The sequence below is a fragment of the Sylvia atricapilla genome, chromosome 15 (assembly GCF_009819655.1).
Source record: "Sylvia atricapilla isolate bSylAtr1 chromosome 15, bSylAtr1.pri, whole genome shotgun sequence".
NCBI lineage: Eukaryota > Metazoa > Chordata > Aves > Passeriformes > Sylviidae > Sylvia > Sylvia atricapilla.
The window spans coordinates 13,830,488-13,848,501 of NC_089154.1; the positions used below are offsets into that span (position 1 = coordinate 13,830,488).

At 41.6% G+C, this 18,014-nt stretch overlaps 1 protein-coding gene across 1 annotated transcript in view; it reads right to left on the reverse strand.

Annotated features, from left to right (window-relative positions):
• The window catches only part of LOC136368264 (uncharacterized), a 70,571-nt gene extending 52,962 nt beyond the window's left edge, over positions 1 to 17,609 (reverse strand). The window contains exons 1-13 of the mRNA XM_066330410.1: positions 17,303 to 17,609; positions 16,111 to 16,161; positions 15,326 to 15,486; positions 14,855 to 14,925; positions 12,717 to 12,882; positions 11,677 to 11,814; positions 10,725 to 10,914; positions 9,542 to 9,669; positions 4,426 to 4,529; positions 2,838 to 3,003; positions 2,391 to 2,573; positions 1,534 to 1,686; positions 107 to 251 (exon numbers count right to left, since the gene is read on the reverse strand). Of these exons, the coding sequence (XP_066186507.1) occupies positions 107 to 251; positions 1,534 to 1,686; positions 2,391 to 2,573; positions 2,838 to 3,003; positions 4,426 to 4,529; positions 9,542 to 9,669; positions 10,725 to 10,914; positions 11,677 to 11,814; positions 12,717 to 12,882; positions 14,855 to 14,925; positions 15,326 to 15,486; positions 16,111 to 16,161; positions 17,303 to 17,609 (1,963 nt within the window). The remainder of the gene's footprint in view (positions 1 to 106; positions 252 to 1,533; positions 1,687 to 2,390; positions 2,574 to 2,837; positions 3,004 to 4,425; positions 4,530 to 9,541; positions 9,670 to 10,724; positions 10,915 to 11,676; positions 11,815 to 12,716; positions 12,883 to 14,854; positions 14,926 to 15,325; positions 15,487 to 16,110; positions 16,162 to 17,302) is intronic.
• Positions 17,610 to 18,014: the final 405 nt, after the last annotated feature.

Genomic DNA, 18,014 nt, shown 5'->3' on the forward strand with positions numbered 1-18,014 from the left:
GTTAAATAAAAATTGACATAAATTGGTACCATTACACCTACAAAGTAAATGTCACATTGAAGTGTCAATTAGGAACATGTAAGACTTCAGTAGAAGCTTGGCTGACCTTGGCTGGATGTTTCTTTCTGCAAAGTCTTTTGTACTTGTTTAAATAACTCTTCATGTGGACATTTCATTGCTATATAATAAGCAGCAATTCTTATTTCCACATCTTCGCTGGTTGCTTGATACAGCTGAACTAATATAGGATTCTAAGAGAAAACCACAAAAAGATAAAGACAATTACAAGTCACTGCCCTGGAACACCTCGTGCACTTTCAGTCCTGGTGGGTTTTTTGTTCTCAGAGAGCTATTACTATATTTATAGCTACTGCCTTATACCTGACAAAGTCACTTTGTGTAACACGGACACAAATGTATGTACATGTTATCTATACCTTATCCATAGATTTCCTGAGCAAACTGTCATGATGACCTTGAATCCTATACAGACAAATCTGTGCAGGACTCTGCAATGCAGAGCCTCTTTGCCAGCACAACTATAAAGGATGGTTTTATTCCACCACAGGGGAGACCTGTCTGTTGTATGTCATGTGCCACAGACAGCTAATACACAGACAACAATGGTCAGGGTTTTGTTCACAGGCCATTAAGACAATTTCTTTTGGTCTCAATCAAAGAGCAGGCCAGCAATAAATTTATTCTGCTCAATATTCCCCAGTATCGAGCAAGACAGCTTTTTTTGTGAACTGCCAGGAATTAAGAAACTGGTGACTGATACTACTAACATTTTTATTTGTATTTAACAGCCCCAGTCCACTCAGTTTAGCGGTTCATTTGCCAGATAACAATGGGGTATATGACAACATATAGACTTGATACTCTGAACATGTCCAATGAGCAACACCAAGCTTCCTAACTGCAGAACAAGTGAATCATACCAATCCATGCTGAAACTAAATTTCAAAAAGCCATTGAAAGCTGCTTCTCCAAGTGCAAGTCCACGTGGAGTTTCTTGTTTTTCTGGAGCAGGACTATCAATTTTGCCCAGACCAACACCCCTGGCCTTGCCATTCTTCTAAGCATCGAGGTATTAGAGATAAACAAGTTTTGACCTTTCTTCCATTAAACCACTTAACAAAATGTTCTAACTATGGCAGTGTACTGCAAATCACAATCAGTTTCTCACATTAATACTGTATGAGAACGAAGCAGTGAAGCAGACTATGGGAAAAATCGAGTCCTGTGGTTTTCAGCTGTAACCCCTGCAGATATAAGGCACCCCACTGAAGGGCCTAATGAAGAAGTCCCAAACACTGCCTCACTCACTGGATGTGTTCCCTCAACTGCAGCAAAGCTTATTTCAGGTTTGCTCATCTGGGTGGTTCTACCCTCTCCTCCACCAGCAGAGGAGCTCTGCTGGAACACGTCTACCCTCGTTCCCTGTGTGTGTGTTTTGTAGCTATCCCGAGCGGTCCCAAAGCTGTGGCAGCGCAGGGAGGCAGCAGCCCCCCGCGGCAGAGGATCACTCACCCTGGCAGCGCAGGGGATGCGGCGGAAGGCGTGCAGAGCAGCCAGGCGGGTTTCCATGCGGTGGCTCCTCAGCGCAGCGCAGCCGCCCAGAGCCGGGGCCAGCGGAGCCGCCGCCAGTCCCGCGTTCCCCACGGCTTTCAGCACCAGCTGCAGCTGTCAACGCAAAGGCAGGGCACAAAGCTCTCTCCAAGTGCTGGCAGCTGTGCATTCAATTTCATGGCACTAACATTTTCTGTTTGAAAACTCTGTTTGAAATTACTCCCAGTGATTTGGGGAGTTTACTGCGGTCCCTATTGCACCACCTATACCCTGGCTTTACTGGGAGGACAAGACACTTATGGACCACTCTTCTATTCTAATGCCCTGTGGCACTTGTAAGTAGAACCTGCCTTAGACCTGGGGGAATAAAGAAAATATTTTTAAAAGCCTGCATTGCAACAGAAGAGCAGAAGTCACAAATTTTATGTACTGGAAAATTTTTCAAGTACTTTGATATTTTGTCTCTTTTGATCACAGATATTCTGACATTTTAGTGATTCAGCGGAGAGTTCTGGACACAATAACTAAAGTAAAATAATAATTTGTCAACAGATAGGTGTTCTTCATACTGCTTAATGGTATGAATGGTATCAGGAAACCCAAGACTTTTCCACACAAATCAACACCTATACTGATAGTTTCTACCTGTTGGATTACAAAATTTTATCAGCTCGTTCTAGCAAGGAATATTCATTTTCAAAGCTTATATTCATGGCTGTCTGGAAATCCAATGAATACCATTTTCATCAAACAAGTTCTAGATCATGAAGGGAACAGAAAAGTAAAGCACTGTATCATGTGCTCTGTATAACCAATACCTTGCTGGGATCTTCTGAATCTTGAACAGTACAGTTTCCTTCCAAAAATTTCCCAAGAGTCCCCATCACACTCTGCACAGCAGGTACAGTATCACAGGAGCTGTGAGCTGAACAAAACCTATGTACAAGAGCAGTTACTCCCAAGAAGCAGCTCTGGCTTGCTCTAGGTGACTTCAGCAAAGGCTGTAAACAACCACAGAAAGAATGAGGTGTTTCAGAAAAGTCATGAGAATGATTATTGCAACATAACACGCATTATAAATGTATCAAAATATTCACATACTAAAACTCAATCTCAACAAGATTACCTGGACAGAGCTTTGTATAAATGTGTCAAAAAGACTGTTATTGTAAAACACTAGAATGTTTTACATTATGTAAAACACAAGAATTATGAGCCACCTAGATCCATTACAAATTAAAAAAGAAAAAACAACATCCACTCACAGCAAGACATTCAATCATGCCCGAAGTGGGATTAGGAATGAATGCAAATGACCAGAAGAAATATTCTATTTTGTCTTCCTCAACTTCTCCAGAAGCTATGAGGTCTTTCATTAGGACAACACATGCCTCTGTGGCACAGGATGGGAGAGCATCTATTAATGGTTGCCTGTAACACAAGAAAAAAGTACAGGAAATATCAAATGACCAAAATACTCAAGAATGATAAAACAAGTACATTGAGACAAGGCTTCTTTCAAAGTAAATAAAAAATTGCTAGTGGCCTAGCAAATGCCAGAGTCCACAGAAATCAATATTATCTTTTGGTTTAGTGGCCTTATAGAAAAATGTTCTAGCCAGGATGGGGAAGTGCATTGGTTTCAAGAACAGTATCTAACGAGATTTTCAAGAAAATGTTCAATTGCTTTCTCTGAGAATTAAGCCACAGGTTTGACTTCTAAAGACTGAGGTACCTTAAAGCACTGATTTTTTTATTAAGGTGTTTTTTTCCTTTCATTTCACCTCGAACACCAGTAACAAATTAAAATATTAAAACTGAATTACAAGCTTTTACTTCCTGTGCTTTTTTAGACTTTATCTAAGGGGAAAGCTTACACCAACACAAGAGACAATATGCATTTCAGCTCTTAAAGAGTCCCCCTGTAAATATTCTGTACCTGCCTCCTATACTGATGGAAGGACACTTGTGCATTAACTAGAAAACAGTTAAACTAGATGGAGTAAAAGCATCAGAGAGTAGTCTAAAAGTAATAGAAAAGAGGCAGAGTAGTTTAATTACTGCCTAATACTGAAAAAATATTAGCATGACTGTTTATCAAAGGATGAGAATAAACCTAACCCAAAACCAAAATTTGCCCCTTTTGCATCAAGAAAAGTATTGTTGCAAACATAAATCCTGGCATTAGATTAATTTCGAACAGGTTGTTGACATTTTGTACTGAAACCAAGTAAAAGGATTGCTTCATTATTTTTAATTTTGTGAAGGGAGAAAAATTCACTGATTTTAATAATACTGGATCATTATTTCTGATAGTCTGAAACCATTGGATCTGAACTATTCCTGACAGTAGTAGAGCAGGGCCTTGATCTTTAAAGCCACAGTTCTATAATTGATATAAACCATCCTGAGGTCCAGCTGCTACTGAAAGATGCAGCTCCACCACCTCCACATTTCTCAGCCTCTCATCTGTCTCTTCTGCCCCACAACTACTAAGGGCATTGAAGGTACAGATCCAGGTAAGTTTTTAATAACAAATGGCAACGAAAGCTTAAAACTGCAGAACTGATTTCCATCCAAGCCATGAGTCAGGTTTCCCATTCACATTGCTTTGGAAACAGGAACTCTGACTGTGGGAATAGGTAAGTCTATTTTGTACATAACATTCATTCAGTGAAGAGAGAATATCATCCCATTACAGAAACAAGACCTGCAGTACAAATTATTCCTTTAATATGCTCCACATTTAAATCCAACATTTGGGCACAGCTTTAAAACATTTGAATATTTTAAATATTTGCAAACCTTTTCTTTCCTGTGTATTTTTGAATGCAGTTCCTAAAGGGGACTTACCTGTTGTCTCTGCACTTAAATGATGACCTTTGCCATAGTGCTCTTAAGGCCTCAAGGGAAAGATGTCGAAGCTCAAACACAAGAGTCATGAAGAGATCTGCAGTCTGTAAGTGCACAACCACAGCTGTAATATTCCTGCTCTGCAGAAACCAGCTTCAGGGAATAGAGCACAAGAGGTTACACTGGCACTGCCACTGATTCACAGTGAAACCTGAGAGTGAACCCTCCTTTCTTCCCTGTGTCCCTACATTCCTTCCTCGTTTGCTTTTCTCTCCAGACATGGAGAAGGACTTCTGCTCTGGATGTCAGCCAGTCCCTCAGACAACAGTTCTCAGTGACCACCAAGCACACCACTGGCATACAAATGAATAATAAATCAAAATGCAACAGTGTCTTTACAATCCAGAGGAGAAAATCATAATTTTCTCTGATTTTGTATAGCAAGATCCTGATTCATGACCAGAACTGCTGACATAACTTCGATACAAATAAAACAATGGTCAAGCTAACGGTATATTAATCTTAGGTTTATTTGAAAGATCATTTAACTGAGTTTTGAGCAACACTTAGAAGTTTCACTTAGAACCCCTGGGCTGTGAGAAATTATTCCATCTTACTGGGGAAAACTGCCCTTACCTCTCTCTGCAGGCAGCACAGGACTAGCTGGAAACACAGAGGCAGAAGAGCTGTTCTCTCTCACTAAGAGGAATTGCTACATCATGCAGCAGCTATTTTACCTGGCATTTTAAAGGCTAAATAGCATATGGATGTATTCCTCTGAGACTTGATCCAAAGTTCAAGAAAGAAGATAGATCTCATTACTTGAAAAATTAGCAGAATGTTCAATACAGTATCTTGTATGTTCATGTTAACTGAACTTTATAATCTGTGAGTTTTAAACATGGTCCATGTCAGATTGATTACAATGCTTTATTCACCTCAGATGTGAAAGATTTAGACATAGGACTAAATTTCTGGTTCCAAAGAAAACATTTTTCTTCATGTAGAAATCATACAAACAAAGTCTAATTCTACTAAGTCACATTTCCAAAGGTTTGGGGACAGACCTACTTTGACTTCCTGACCTTCCTTCCAGGAGCTACTCCCAAAAACAATGAAAACATTGAATTATAGAGTGCCAGCATTCAATTGTAATTTGAGACTGCCAACCCTTTTCAGTAACAAGAAGCTGTCTTTCAGTAAGAAGTCTGAGTCATTTTTACTGTTTTTTTTTGATAGACTGAGAGAGTAATTTGTCAGAACCAACGTAGATATAGTTTATGTTTTTATTCTTTTGGGACTTATATTCTTCTTAGAAATAAAATAATTTCATCAAAATAAATTTGTTCTCATATGTGAAGCCCCACCTATGTATTAAGTCTGTTAACGTTTATAATTCCATACCTAAAATTCAGATAGATCCACATGCATTCCCTTCTATTCCATTCCATCCCATCATTACCACTAAGGTTTTTTTAAAAAGAAATTACAAGCCTGGACACTATGGAGCTAGTGAAACAGATTACATTTTGTGGCCTATAAAATATTCAGAGGACTGTGTTTTTATATAATTTTTGAGAAGAATTTCTAAAGCATGAGACTTAGGTGCATTTCTCCACAGGCAAATGCACCTGGGGACCCTCAGAGATCTCATGACAAGGAGTTGTGTGTGCAGCTGCTGCTGAGCCCAGGTGGCCCATCAGCTGGAGCTGCAGCACAGGTCAAGATAAAACTGCCACACTGGTGCACTTTCAGGTGATACTGTTTTAGACTGACTAAACTGACTTCATTCTGCTTCCCACCTGCTGACTAGACAAGCTCTTAATAACTCCATCCAAAATTTTGCACAGAAGCAGGTATTTTTACTTTCTGATAATAAAGCTTTAGATTGAACTGTCTGACTATGTGGGTTGTTTACATTTTTTAAGGTTGGCTGCACTGAAATTGAGTTGTCATTGTGAATTTCTCTATTTGTAGTAACATAATAACAGACTATGTTCAAATCTGACTCCCATTCCTACCTCTGAAAGAAACATAAGAAAGCCTGGCTTTTATCTACATGGAAGTTTGTTTTTCCTTCTACCTGCAGACCTGCCATATTTTTTAAAAAAAAGAAACCAGGTAAAAGCAAGCAATTAGAATGCCTTACAAGGAAAAAAACTTTAAAAAATCAAAAAAGAAAGGAATCATGCCCTGAAAGTAAACTTTTTGGGTCAGACTGGGGTCCAGGAACAAGGCAAAGCAAATCAGACATGCTCTTTCCCCCCTTGCTCAGTGCATACACATCCATATTCACCAGAGCTACTGGTCAAGCACCAAAACCCAGCCAGTCACTGGGAATGCAGCATCAGCAGAAGGGCTGTGACAGGCTGCTCTCCAGCCTCTCTCAAGAGAGGGTCCCTTCTCCCCATCCTTTTTGCCATTCTTTGTCAGTAGGCAGCTTGTTCACTTAATGGTCCATTAGCTAATCTACATCCACATTGAAATTCAATCTTGTCTCATAATGGCATTAAAAAATTAAACAACAACTTTGCTTCCTTGGAAATGACACCATCTCCACCTCCATTTTCTCATCCCTTCACTGTTTTCTCCAGACTTGGAGATTTTCCCTTCCATTTATTCTTATTTCCCTTCCATTTATTCTTCCACTTTATTCTCAGGTTTTGTGTCCTGAAAGAAATGCATAATCTCACCTCATTCAGAGTCAAACAATAAAGGGACAAACAAGCTCTACATGCATAACAGTGCAGCTGTCTCCCAAGCAACGCTGTGGGCATTCCCATAACTTCTTTCTTGGCCCAAAGGACATTTTATTGGTTGAAATGAGGGATGATAAAGATTCTCTTTGAAATGTCTTGTCACACAGAAAGAGCACCCTGAAACAGTGAAAATGGTTGACAACCAATCAAACCCTGGGCTGGGACGGGCACATGATGAATAATTCACCTTTCTTTTAGGCAGTGGCACAGACAGTGGCCACTTGTGCTAATCTTAGTGATTTAAAAAACAAATTTCCCACACATGAAGCCAGTAGGCCTCTTTGGAGGCAGAAGTGACATCCCACTGTTACTGGGAAAAAATCATCTACCATTCTTTCAAAGACACTGAATTAAGAGTGTTCCATAGAAGGCAGGATTTAGACAGTTTCTCAGGTCTGCTGCAGTAATTTCTTTCCTCACCATTTTCCAGGGAGTACATAACCCTCTAGTCTGTGCCTAAACGCATTTTCATACTGCTATAACTCTGACAACCACATGGAATTAAATATTATCCATCCCCAAGAGGCTGCTTTTATTCTATATTAGCACCAACCATTATTATATGGCTCTCTTAGCTCTCCATAGCATGCAGCTAAAAGAGATGGCAGACCTGCTTGTAACTCAGAGACAGAAATCTATCCCAAATATTGCAACACCCACAAAGGCCATCTGCTGCTTTCTCCTCAACCCCGTGCCCAGGTTTTTGTCACTCTGTGGTACCAGCTTGGACCATGATCACCATTTAACAGCTTGGGAGTAAGGTGTGGGGCTGGAATTTGTCACAGCTGACTGAAGCAGCTGTGCCTTCCCCGAAGTCTCACACAAAACATGAACACCTACCTGTGCTCATGAATCAGAGGCAGTACTATGAGGAAGGTGAACACACCCAGGATGTCACTGCAGAGCTGCAATCCAGCACTGCCCTTTTCTCCAGTCCCCATAAAGCCTCTCCTCCCTCCCTCAGTATCTGTGTCCAGGGGAAAGACAGGTGGAGCTTGTGTTCTTTGACATGGGACTTAATCTAAACAAAGGAAGGTGAGTGCCTTCTGGCCTGAAGCTTTCTGTTAACATCACTTGTATCTGTGTGCATTTACAGGAGAGATCTCAGCCCAGCCCCTCTGCACAGGAAACAACCTTGCTCCAAAGTACAAACAATTTAACAAGACAAGAACCTCAGAGGACTGGGAATATATCAGGAATGAGCTGACTAAACTCATCAGTGGCTAATTCATGGAGGCACCAATGCCATTTAGTGCCTTTCCCATTAGACCAGGCTTGTTTTCTAGTAAGACCCTGACCAAAAATGACTTAAAGACCGTTTTCTTCTGTTTTCACATTTACCTTTTTTCCTTTCTTTTTCTCTGTAGGAACTTCACTACTAGCAAGAACCTCTCTATTTGAAGGATAATGGGGTATGAAGTGTCCTCTGTTTGCCCTCAGTTGATCTCAGGTGGACAGTGACTAAGCACCATCATCTGTTGATCCTGCTGTATTGCACCTCCCAGGTGTTCTTTATAACCTAACAGGTGTCCTTGATAATCTCTGAGTCACCTGATGTTCATTTCAAACACAGTGACAATTACTAATTCAGCTGCTGCCAGTATCGACAAAAAAATAGAAGACCCAAGTGAGCTAAGGAGACAGGCAGACCTTCATCTAGAATGATGGTCATCATAAAAAAACATTTAAGCCACTGCCTGTTCCACATTACCAAAGGATTCCACCCTATCTTAGCAGCATTCACCAATGAAAATGCTCTAGGGGGCAAAGATTCCCTCTGGAGCCAAGCAGCATCCCCAGAAAACACAATGGTTGTTAGCAGAGTTCATCAGAAGCACAAGGAATCTATCAGCCAAGACTCACAGGTTTCATGTGCAAACTGTTTTGAGGGCATGAGGCAATAGAAGGATGTCAGAACTCCAATAAACATGGAGACAACAGCACTACCAGGGGTAGCATTGCACACTAAAGTTGTAAAAGATATGTTTTACAATAAGGTATCAAGACTGCCAGTGACAACCCAGATCAGATACTTTATATATTTCTGGTTTTTTTTTTCACAGAGAAACAATTATTCTTTCAGATTAATTTAGAATATAGTTCAAAATTGCTTTTGCTGAATATTCAGGAGGCAACAGGGATGTTTTAACTCCTCAGTGTGATTTACTGTTTATGTAAGAAAATGACATTTCAAAGCATTTTCTCTTTCTCTAATTCCTCATTTAAAGATGTCCAAAACAATGGAAGGCTTCAGTATTTCAAAACTGCTGCACTCCTGGTCACCTCTTATTTGTGTAGGAGAATTCTCAGCCCACAAAGAGCCTCCCAAGGAAGCAGAGGCTGTGTATACAGCTTACCTCATAACTTGCACTGTGTGCCAAGCAAAGCTTCCACACCAGCTCAGTCACTTCTGCCCCAGTGACCTCCCTCTTAGTTACCTCCTTTTCATAGAGAATGTTGGTCACATACAGATCCTCAGAGTCCCCTGGGAAAAGGAACATAAAGGAAAAATCAAATCTCTGGTGATTGCTGGCCATTTGCTATCATTAACCCTATATGCAAGGGGAAAGTTTCTCTCTGAGCTTTTATTTCTCCATGTAAGAGTCTCTCTAGGCTCAGTACAGCTGAGGGATGAATAGGAATGCCTGCAGTCAGTTTTAATGTAAGAACACAACAGAATAAAGACAACTGTGACCCAAAAGAAAGAGTCAGAGAAACAAGACAAAGATATAGATGAGAAAAGCCCTATTTTCCATCCATGCATCTCTTAGTATGGCCCTGCTGCTTTACATTCATCACCTTTTCCAGTGTCATCTAATCACTAATCCCACACTTCAATCACCCAAAAGTCAACAGAAGATTTATGTGCTAAGGAAAATAAATAGCTTGGCTCAGAACCTCTTTCTAAGGAAGAATCTTATCATCTTATGCTGGTATAGTTATAAACAAAGTGACCTAGAAGTTTGGGGGTTCCTTGAAAAAAAGAACCCTATTTAGAAACATATATATAGTTCTTTAGAAAGGAACTATCTAGAAACAGACCAAAACCATGTTCCTCAACATTAAGAGTTCAACTTCAAAAATTATTCCTCAGGCAAGGCACCTGTTGACTTCAGCAAAATCATTTTCTTAAAGAGAAACACACAGAACAAAGGAGTGAAAATTAAACCAGTTCTCAGACATGGCATGTCCTTATCTCCATTAGGATTTGCAATCATTTAGGTTCCATTTATATAAAAACTAGGAGTTGCCCACAGACCTGGGAAGGCTGATGCTCTGCACACATAAGCACTAGGTATGTAAAGTAGATAAAGAGGAGATGGCCATTTGCTTTTGCAAACCTACCCCCATGGAGATCCATACAGTTTTGTTATGGCAGGGCCAAGCCCTCAAAGAAGGGACAGCTCAGCCCAGGCTGTAAAAACACCCACTTTAAAGCAGTTTAATAAAGATGAAAATCTCGGGCGCGAAGAGTTCTGACAGACAAGACAAAATCACAATATTTTTCTAGGAAATCAACTTTAGCAGAAACATCGTTACCTTTGCTGTAGAGGGTGTCTGTCCCCACGTGCAGGAGTTTGAGTGTGGACTGTGTGTGTGTCTGTGCCCCGCTGCCCTGCTGAGGGAACAGTGTCACACGGTCAGACTCTGTACACCTGGCCTCCTCCAGGAGCCCGTCCTTAATGCTCTGGACACATTCCAGCTGCGAGGACAGGATCTGCTGTTCAGACTGACAACGACACAGACTTCAGCATGGTTCTTGATGACATGTGTCAGCCTACCCAATCCTTCCTCTCCCAACTCCACGAGGATTCCAGTGCTGGGATAGTGGGAAGTCTCTTGGCTACACCTCTGACAGTGCCCAGCCTGTGGAGGTTAATGCACTCCTTACTTCAGCCTAGTTTTTCTTCACTGAAAAACAACTGCTATTAACTGTCAGCATCAAATGGCATAAATTCATTTCAGTTCACAAAGCCTCAAACCAATTAGATATTTTTGGTCAGCAAAGTAGAAAAAAGCAAAAGGCTGGTAAATCATGAATAGCTACTACAATACAAGAAACAGGTAATATTTACCTAATGAAAATAGCACAAGATACAAGCATCGACTGTATTTTCTGTCAACAGTGGAAAGCTGCAAGTCTGGCATTTAGAAAAGTTTCTATCTTTCCAAAGTTTTCTACAAATAATAACTTTCTTTTTCTAATGTATTTTTTCTTACTCACATCTCTATTCCTCTCTTCACGGTCTATTTTCATTTTACCTCTATGACGTATTTTAATGAGACTCTAATCCAAGTGCCTAACAACCTCTTTATACTATAACATTCATCAACTACAATGCAAACTTTCATTAAAAAAAAATAAATCTGTGAATAACAGACATTACAGGGAGAATAATATTCTCCATTTCTTTGCTAAGAAACTCAAGTTTGGACAGACTATCTTTAAATAAATCAAAAGCAAGAGTCAGTGTCATTCCCCAAAACTTACTGACACATGAGGAAGAGCAACAGACTGCACAGAAGTCGAGGCAGAGGAGCGATAGGAGCAGAGGTTTAAGTCCTTTGTCTTCACAAGATTGGGACCCTTTTGCTCATACCTGGTTGGGCATATTCCCAGGACATCCACCTGGGAACAAACATACACTGTTGAGTCACACATGCAGACATAAAATACAACGAGATAACATAGGCTATTGCAATGAGCTTTAATAATTACTTTTTTTATAATAACAACAGAGAACTAAATTCTTCCTCGTAGAACACCGGCTTTGCCACAAAAGCCATGAAAAGGCAAATAATTTTAAAGACACTGGTCAAATTTATAGTAGCCAGGCTGTGTTGGTTTGTTTAATTCGACTGTATTATTCTGAATCAGATAATTTACAGACATATGCTTTTTCATTTCAGATTTTGTGGGCATGCAGGGAAGCATTAATTCAGAAGAGCATTACACAAGGCAGGATAACTTCAATTACATATGAGTGTGCCAAGCCCTACTGCAGAATATCTCTCTAAGCACTGACCCAGAGCAGCAGCCAGAGAATGAGGCAGTGCTCATCAAGCTGAAGGTCAGTGTAGGGACAGCTCTTCACAGGAGAACTGCAGCCCCTGAGGTGTGTCAGCCACACCCATCACACTCTCAGGTGAGGTGTGCTGGACTATTGTTTCAGTGTCACACAGCAGAAATTCAGCTTAAGCATTGAAATAATTGCAAAGAACGCTGAGAACACTGACCTTAAAGCTTCCTGAAATTAATGAAAAAAAGTAACAAAAAATAATCATTAATTACGAATATTGTATTTTCCCCATAGAACAGGTACTAGAACTCAGGTAACCAAGTAGTGGATTCCAAGGCTCAACAAGAATGCAAATTATAAATAATCTTTGAACATTCACTACAAGAAACAATCAGATGACTGCCAATGTCTCCTGAAGCAAGTGTCAAAACCCTTAATTTATTTACAAGTGGAGTAGACTTAACATGTTCAAGAGCTAAGGGTCACCTCAGAGCATGACTGACAGTCTCACCTCCTCAACAACAGCCCCAGCAGGGAACTCTTGTGCAGTCTGCAGGACACTGAGAATGCCTCGCTTGATGTTCAGTGCCCAGGTCTGTTCACTCCTCACAGGACACAGCTTCAGAACTTTCCCATCGTGGAAAGAAAAACGAAGAGGATGCTGTTCCAGTATTTCCCTGTGAAAAAAGAGTTCATAATTTCTTGCTTCAAAGAGTGCAAGTCAATTTATATGACATTAGACTGAGATTTTCCTCAACAGAGCAGCTCTTCCACAATGGATTTGTCTCACTCTGTACCTCTATTCTTTATGGCAAGCCTCTATTCTTCATAAATTCAGCCTAACCCAAGGAGCCCCTGAAAAAGCCCTGTGAAACCCTAAAAACTAATCTTCACAAGATAATCACAGCATCCTCAACATAACTGTAACACTTAAGTCCTGGCAAATTATTTACAGGTAAATGTACTTAATTGGAATGATTCTTGCTCAATTAAGAGAGAAATTCCATTTTATGATTCAGGGTGCCCTTAGCTTTGATAGGCATGTCTGAACTGCAAAGTAACTGCATCATGCCTCTTCAGCTGTGAACGATTGCTTCCCAATTAACCCATATCTTCCTTCACTGCTAGGAGTGCATACTTGGGCTCTATCCCAAATTTATTCCCCAATCTCTGCTGTTAGTACACTTCCTAATGGCTTTTGCTATCCCAGATTGAGAGTACAATGTTTTCTACCTTTCCAAGGGATCATTTTTGAACACTGATTTTCACTCCTAATGTAACATACTTTATTGATATATTTTCCCCGTAAATGAGGAAAAACAAACCATCCAAAGGAAGAATTCTATAGTAGCCCAGTGGTCAGCTCTCATACAGAGAGCAAGTCAGCTCATCTGCACAGTAACTGGGGCACTAACTATTCATTTAATCAATCAGGTCACAAAATAAGAGAGAAAACTTTAACACACCAACATCTGGATAAAGCCCTTCCAGAAGAGACTGGGCATATAGGATAAGAGGTTCTGAACTCCTAGGCAACTGAGCCTGGTTTTGCTACTATCTGTGGAAATTACATGCATGTTCAGAGGACAAGCTAGACTACTGTATATTCACAATAGGCTGAGGCAAATGCTAATAAGGCTCACTTGTCTGAATAATTATTTTGAATAGCCAAGCTTCACTGAATGCTTTCTTTGCTACCTCTCTTTTTTGGCTTCTCAGCAAAGAACAATACACAACTGCTCTTACTGCTACGAAAATCTCGCAAATAACTTCACAGAAGATGTGCCTGTACACTCGTCTGAACTCTGATACCACTGCCCATAGAGAGAATACAAAGTTCTTCCTGATGAATATAAAAAGCAACACATTTACTCCAAGCTTGCTCTTTTTGACCCTTTGAATTGAGTCAATTACCTCAGCTCCCAGTGTTGCTTAAAGGCTGAGAATCCAAGTGGCGGGACAAAGAGGAAGATTACAAGCTGAGTTTAATCAGACAACAGAACTGCTTTTTTTTTTGATGACACAAGAAGCATCAGCTCTCTGGGAAAATGCCAGACTTCCACAGTTTGAGATCTTTTTGTATGGCCATCTACACAAGAGACTATACCTTGGTAAGTCAGTGAGAAATACACTGAGGTGTTAAGAATGAGCTACTAAACCCAAAACCAGAGAAGGAAGAAAATCTCATTGGACAAATAAATGAAATATAAATACCCTGGAAGAAAAAAACCCACAACATTTTGCCTCATGAGAATCTTCTAAACCAAGAACTCCTGAAATGTACTGCAAAACTCAAGAGTCTGTAGAAGTAACATCTGCAGCTCTGAGAGCTCTGATCCACACATGCTGCCAGAGGCCTGCTGATTTGTTCTCAGAATAATTTGAACTGTCTACTGTCCAAATGATTTTACATTCAAAGGGATGAAAGGTGCATTGAAGAAAAACCCTTCAAATGCCTCTCACACTCTCATTTTTGCTTATGGTGCTCAAATCTAAAACCTCATTAAAAAAAAAAAAAAAGAAAAGAAAAACACTACCAACCACCCTACAACAGAGTATGATGCAGAATAAATAATGTCTAGTCATGCTGCTGCTAAGACATAGTTTCAAAAAACCCCAAAAACCAGACCAGATTAGAAGGTTTTCTACCTTAGATTGTCCATTTCCTTCAGAGACTCCTCTCTGGATGCAAAAGTTTTCTTAATCTGTACATCTTGCACCTAGGAGCAAAGATTATAGATGATATATTCCATTATCAAAAGGAACTCGTGGGTTTATCACATCAGGATATCCACACAGAACATCACAGCCTATGGACAAAGGCTCGGTGTCACAACAAAACTGTATTAGCCCCATCTTCAGGTGGCATATCTGAGGCAGTTTCCAGAAAGTTCTTCTATGAAGAAGCTTCAGTCACTATTAAACACATTTTATACAGCACTATGATATCCATTTCACTGTCAAACCACTAACCAGTTAATTTTTATCCACGTATCAGAACAGAGACTGGCTTTTCATTACAAGAAAAACAAATGTTTGAAATATAGTAATAATCCCAAAGAAAAATAAGATTCCACATCAGCTCATCCCAACCACTCAAACAATTATGACAATACTTACTTTCAAAACCATCTGGCAATTCCCCAATACTTCAATGATCACTGTGCTCTCCAGAGAGATGCCACTGTTCTTGTAAATGTTTCCCTGCAGGAATGTGTGGGTCACTGCTGAATACCTGTAGCTGTATCGAGCTCTTTTGGAGAAGTATGATGCACTGTGTCCTAGGAAATAAACAAAAAAGGGGTGTGATTTTTCAGCCTATTAGTCTTCCCCTTCTGTCTATTTATTTTTCTTCTCTTTTAATCTTTTGGCCACTGAAATCAGCTAAGCAAAGGGATGGATATTCAGATTGTTGCCTTCCCACTTGGACTTTCAATTGAAAGAATTTGGTTTCTGAAAGCATCCTGCATGCTGGCCATAGCCCCTGTAGGGAGGGTGAAAAGACTTCCCCTCCTCCAAGCACATAACCTCACAATTTCCTTCAAGGCAAGAAGTTAATTTGCAAGGGCAGAAAAGGAATGTGATGCATTTACAGCATGATGTTCTTCTGACACCTTTCAGACAGCAGCAAAGCAAGATGAAACAGATCTGCTCTTCATGGCCATGGCTGGGCTTAGTCCTACACTGGTTTAGTCCTTTACTCAGCTCCAAAGCTTAGGGGTGTTTCAGACCTCACAGAATACAAACTCCAGGCAGGTGTGAGCCCAGTAAACCTTAGTGGAACTTCTCTGCTGATCACTCAGACATAGGTATCATTCTTCTCAGAGCACAACATCCCTGTGGAAGGTTTCAGATTCCTCTTTCCTTGTCATATAAAAACCTGAATACAGTCTTGTTTTACTCACCTGCACATTCTTCAAAACAGGAAGCTCCATAACTTAACCTCTCTGAGGATCCTGCAATGACAGGTAACAGAACAGAAAAGCACTGCAAATTTGTGTGCAGCTCAGCATGGATCTGCTGCTTCTAAATTTCAGTGAAATTACTGAAACCAAAGCATGGTCCTCAAAACAAATAAATCCATAAGAGATTTTCTATCAAGTATACAGACTGACATACTCTGACTACTTCAGTTGCTTTCCCCAGAATGCTGAAGGAAGATGCACTATTTAATGCATCCTCTCCAGGGAGGGTGCTGTCCCAGTCTGCCCAATACCACCCAAAGAGCTCAGTAAAGAAAACTGCTACACGACACTGAAGATCCAGACAAAGCTGCTACCACAATTACTACAAATCTAGAAGCTGTAACATAATTCTCTGAAGTTTTGCCAGTGAAAACATTTCTTAGCAGAAGTATTTGCATTGAGAGAGAACAGTCTCAGCAGAGGAAAAATTTCTTCTACTTACTCCCTGAAGCTCCAGCCACAACAGCAGTGAGTAAAATGATGGGAAGCAACTCTGCAGCCATCGAAATCACCTCCTCAGACCAGAAGTTAACAGAAACACATCAGCTCTGCTCTCAAAGGCACATCTGAGCAAGGCACTGAAAGAAAATTTCCTTCACAAAGCAGGAGTTCACTATTTCAACTCCCCTCTTCCAGCCAGAGGAGGGGCTCTGGCCTGAGAGGGGAGGGGGAGAGACAGACACACACATAACCACTGATCCCATCCCCAACAGCATTTCAGCCTTTTTGCAAAAGAAGAGAAAGAGAAAGACATTGCTGTCCTAGATAATCTTAAAAAATGGAAGGAAATCTGGCACACGTGCTACAAACACACTGGTTTAATGACACACAAGAGACCCACGCTGGCTGTAAGCTTCAGAAAAATATTCATCAATTTTAATGGATATTGTACTCAAGTTTGGAAAATGAATTTAATAAAAAGTACCAGCTGTCACACAACAGGCTAAGCCTGTCCGTGGACACCTGAGAACTGTTCACCATTATTGCCAAGAAAGCCTGAGCTATTACAAACTGGCAAAGTCTGCTTTGTATAGACCCCACAAATAATATTAAATTAATATTATGGTAACACCGACGTTTGGCCCTAACAGCCGAAGGCAGGAGGAAAGTGCCCTCGGCCAGGGTCCCACACTCACTTGTATGTCCGCCACCTTCGCCTCCCGTGCCCGGGAACTCCGCCTGGTTATGGACCCGAACCGAGCCCGGGGAGCCCTCACGGGGCCGGGCATGTCCTGGGCTTCCCTCACGGGGCCGGGCACCGTCTGAGTACCCATCACAGCGCCGGGCACCGCCTGAGCTTCCCTCACAGCACCGGGCACCGCCTGAGCTTCCCTCACAGCGCCGGGCATGTCCTGAGCTTCCCTCACAGCGCCGGGCATGTCCTGAGCTTCCCTCACAGCGCCGGGCATGTCCTGAGCTTCCCTCACAGCGCCGGGCATGTCCTGAGCTTCCCTCACGGCACCCGGCACATCCTGAACGCCCCTCACGGCACCGGGCGTGTCCTGAGATTCCCTCACAGCGCCGGGCACCGCCTGCAGCCCGCGGCCGGGGGCCCCTCACGGCACCGGGCACACTCCGGGCAGCGCTCCCGGGACAGCGGCCCGAACGTCCCCCGCCTCTGGGGAAAACGCCGCCAAAGTGCTGCGAGGCACCAACGCTTTCCAGGGCGTTTTTCGAGCCGAAATTAAGGGCTGGAGGGCCCCCTGTCCGCCCCAGGGCTGTGGCAGCGGCCGGTGCCCAGCGGACAGTTCCCCCGAGGAAGCCGAGGCACAGGCGGGGAGAGGGCGGGCAGGGCGGAGGGTCAGCCATGGCTGAGGGGAAACGGGGTGATGTGGCCGCACCTC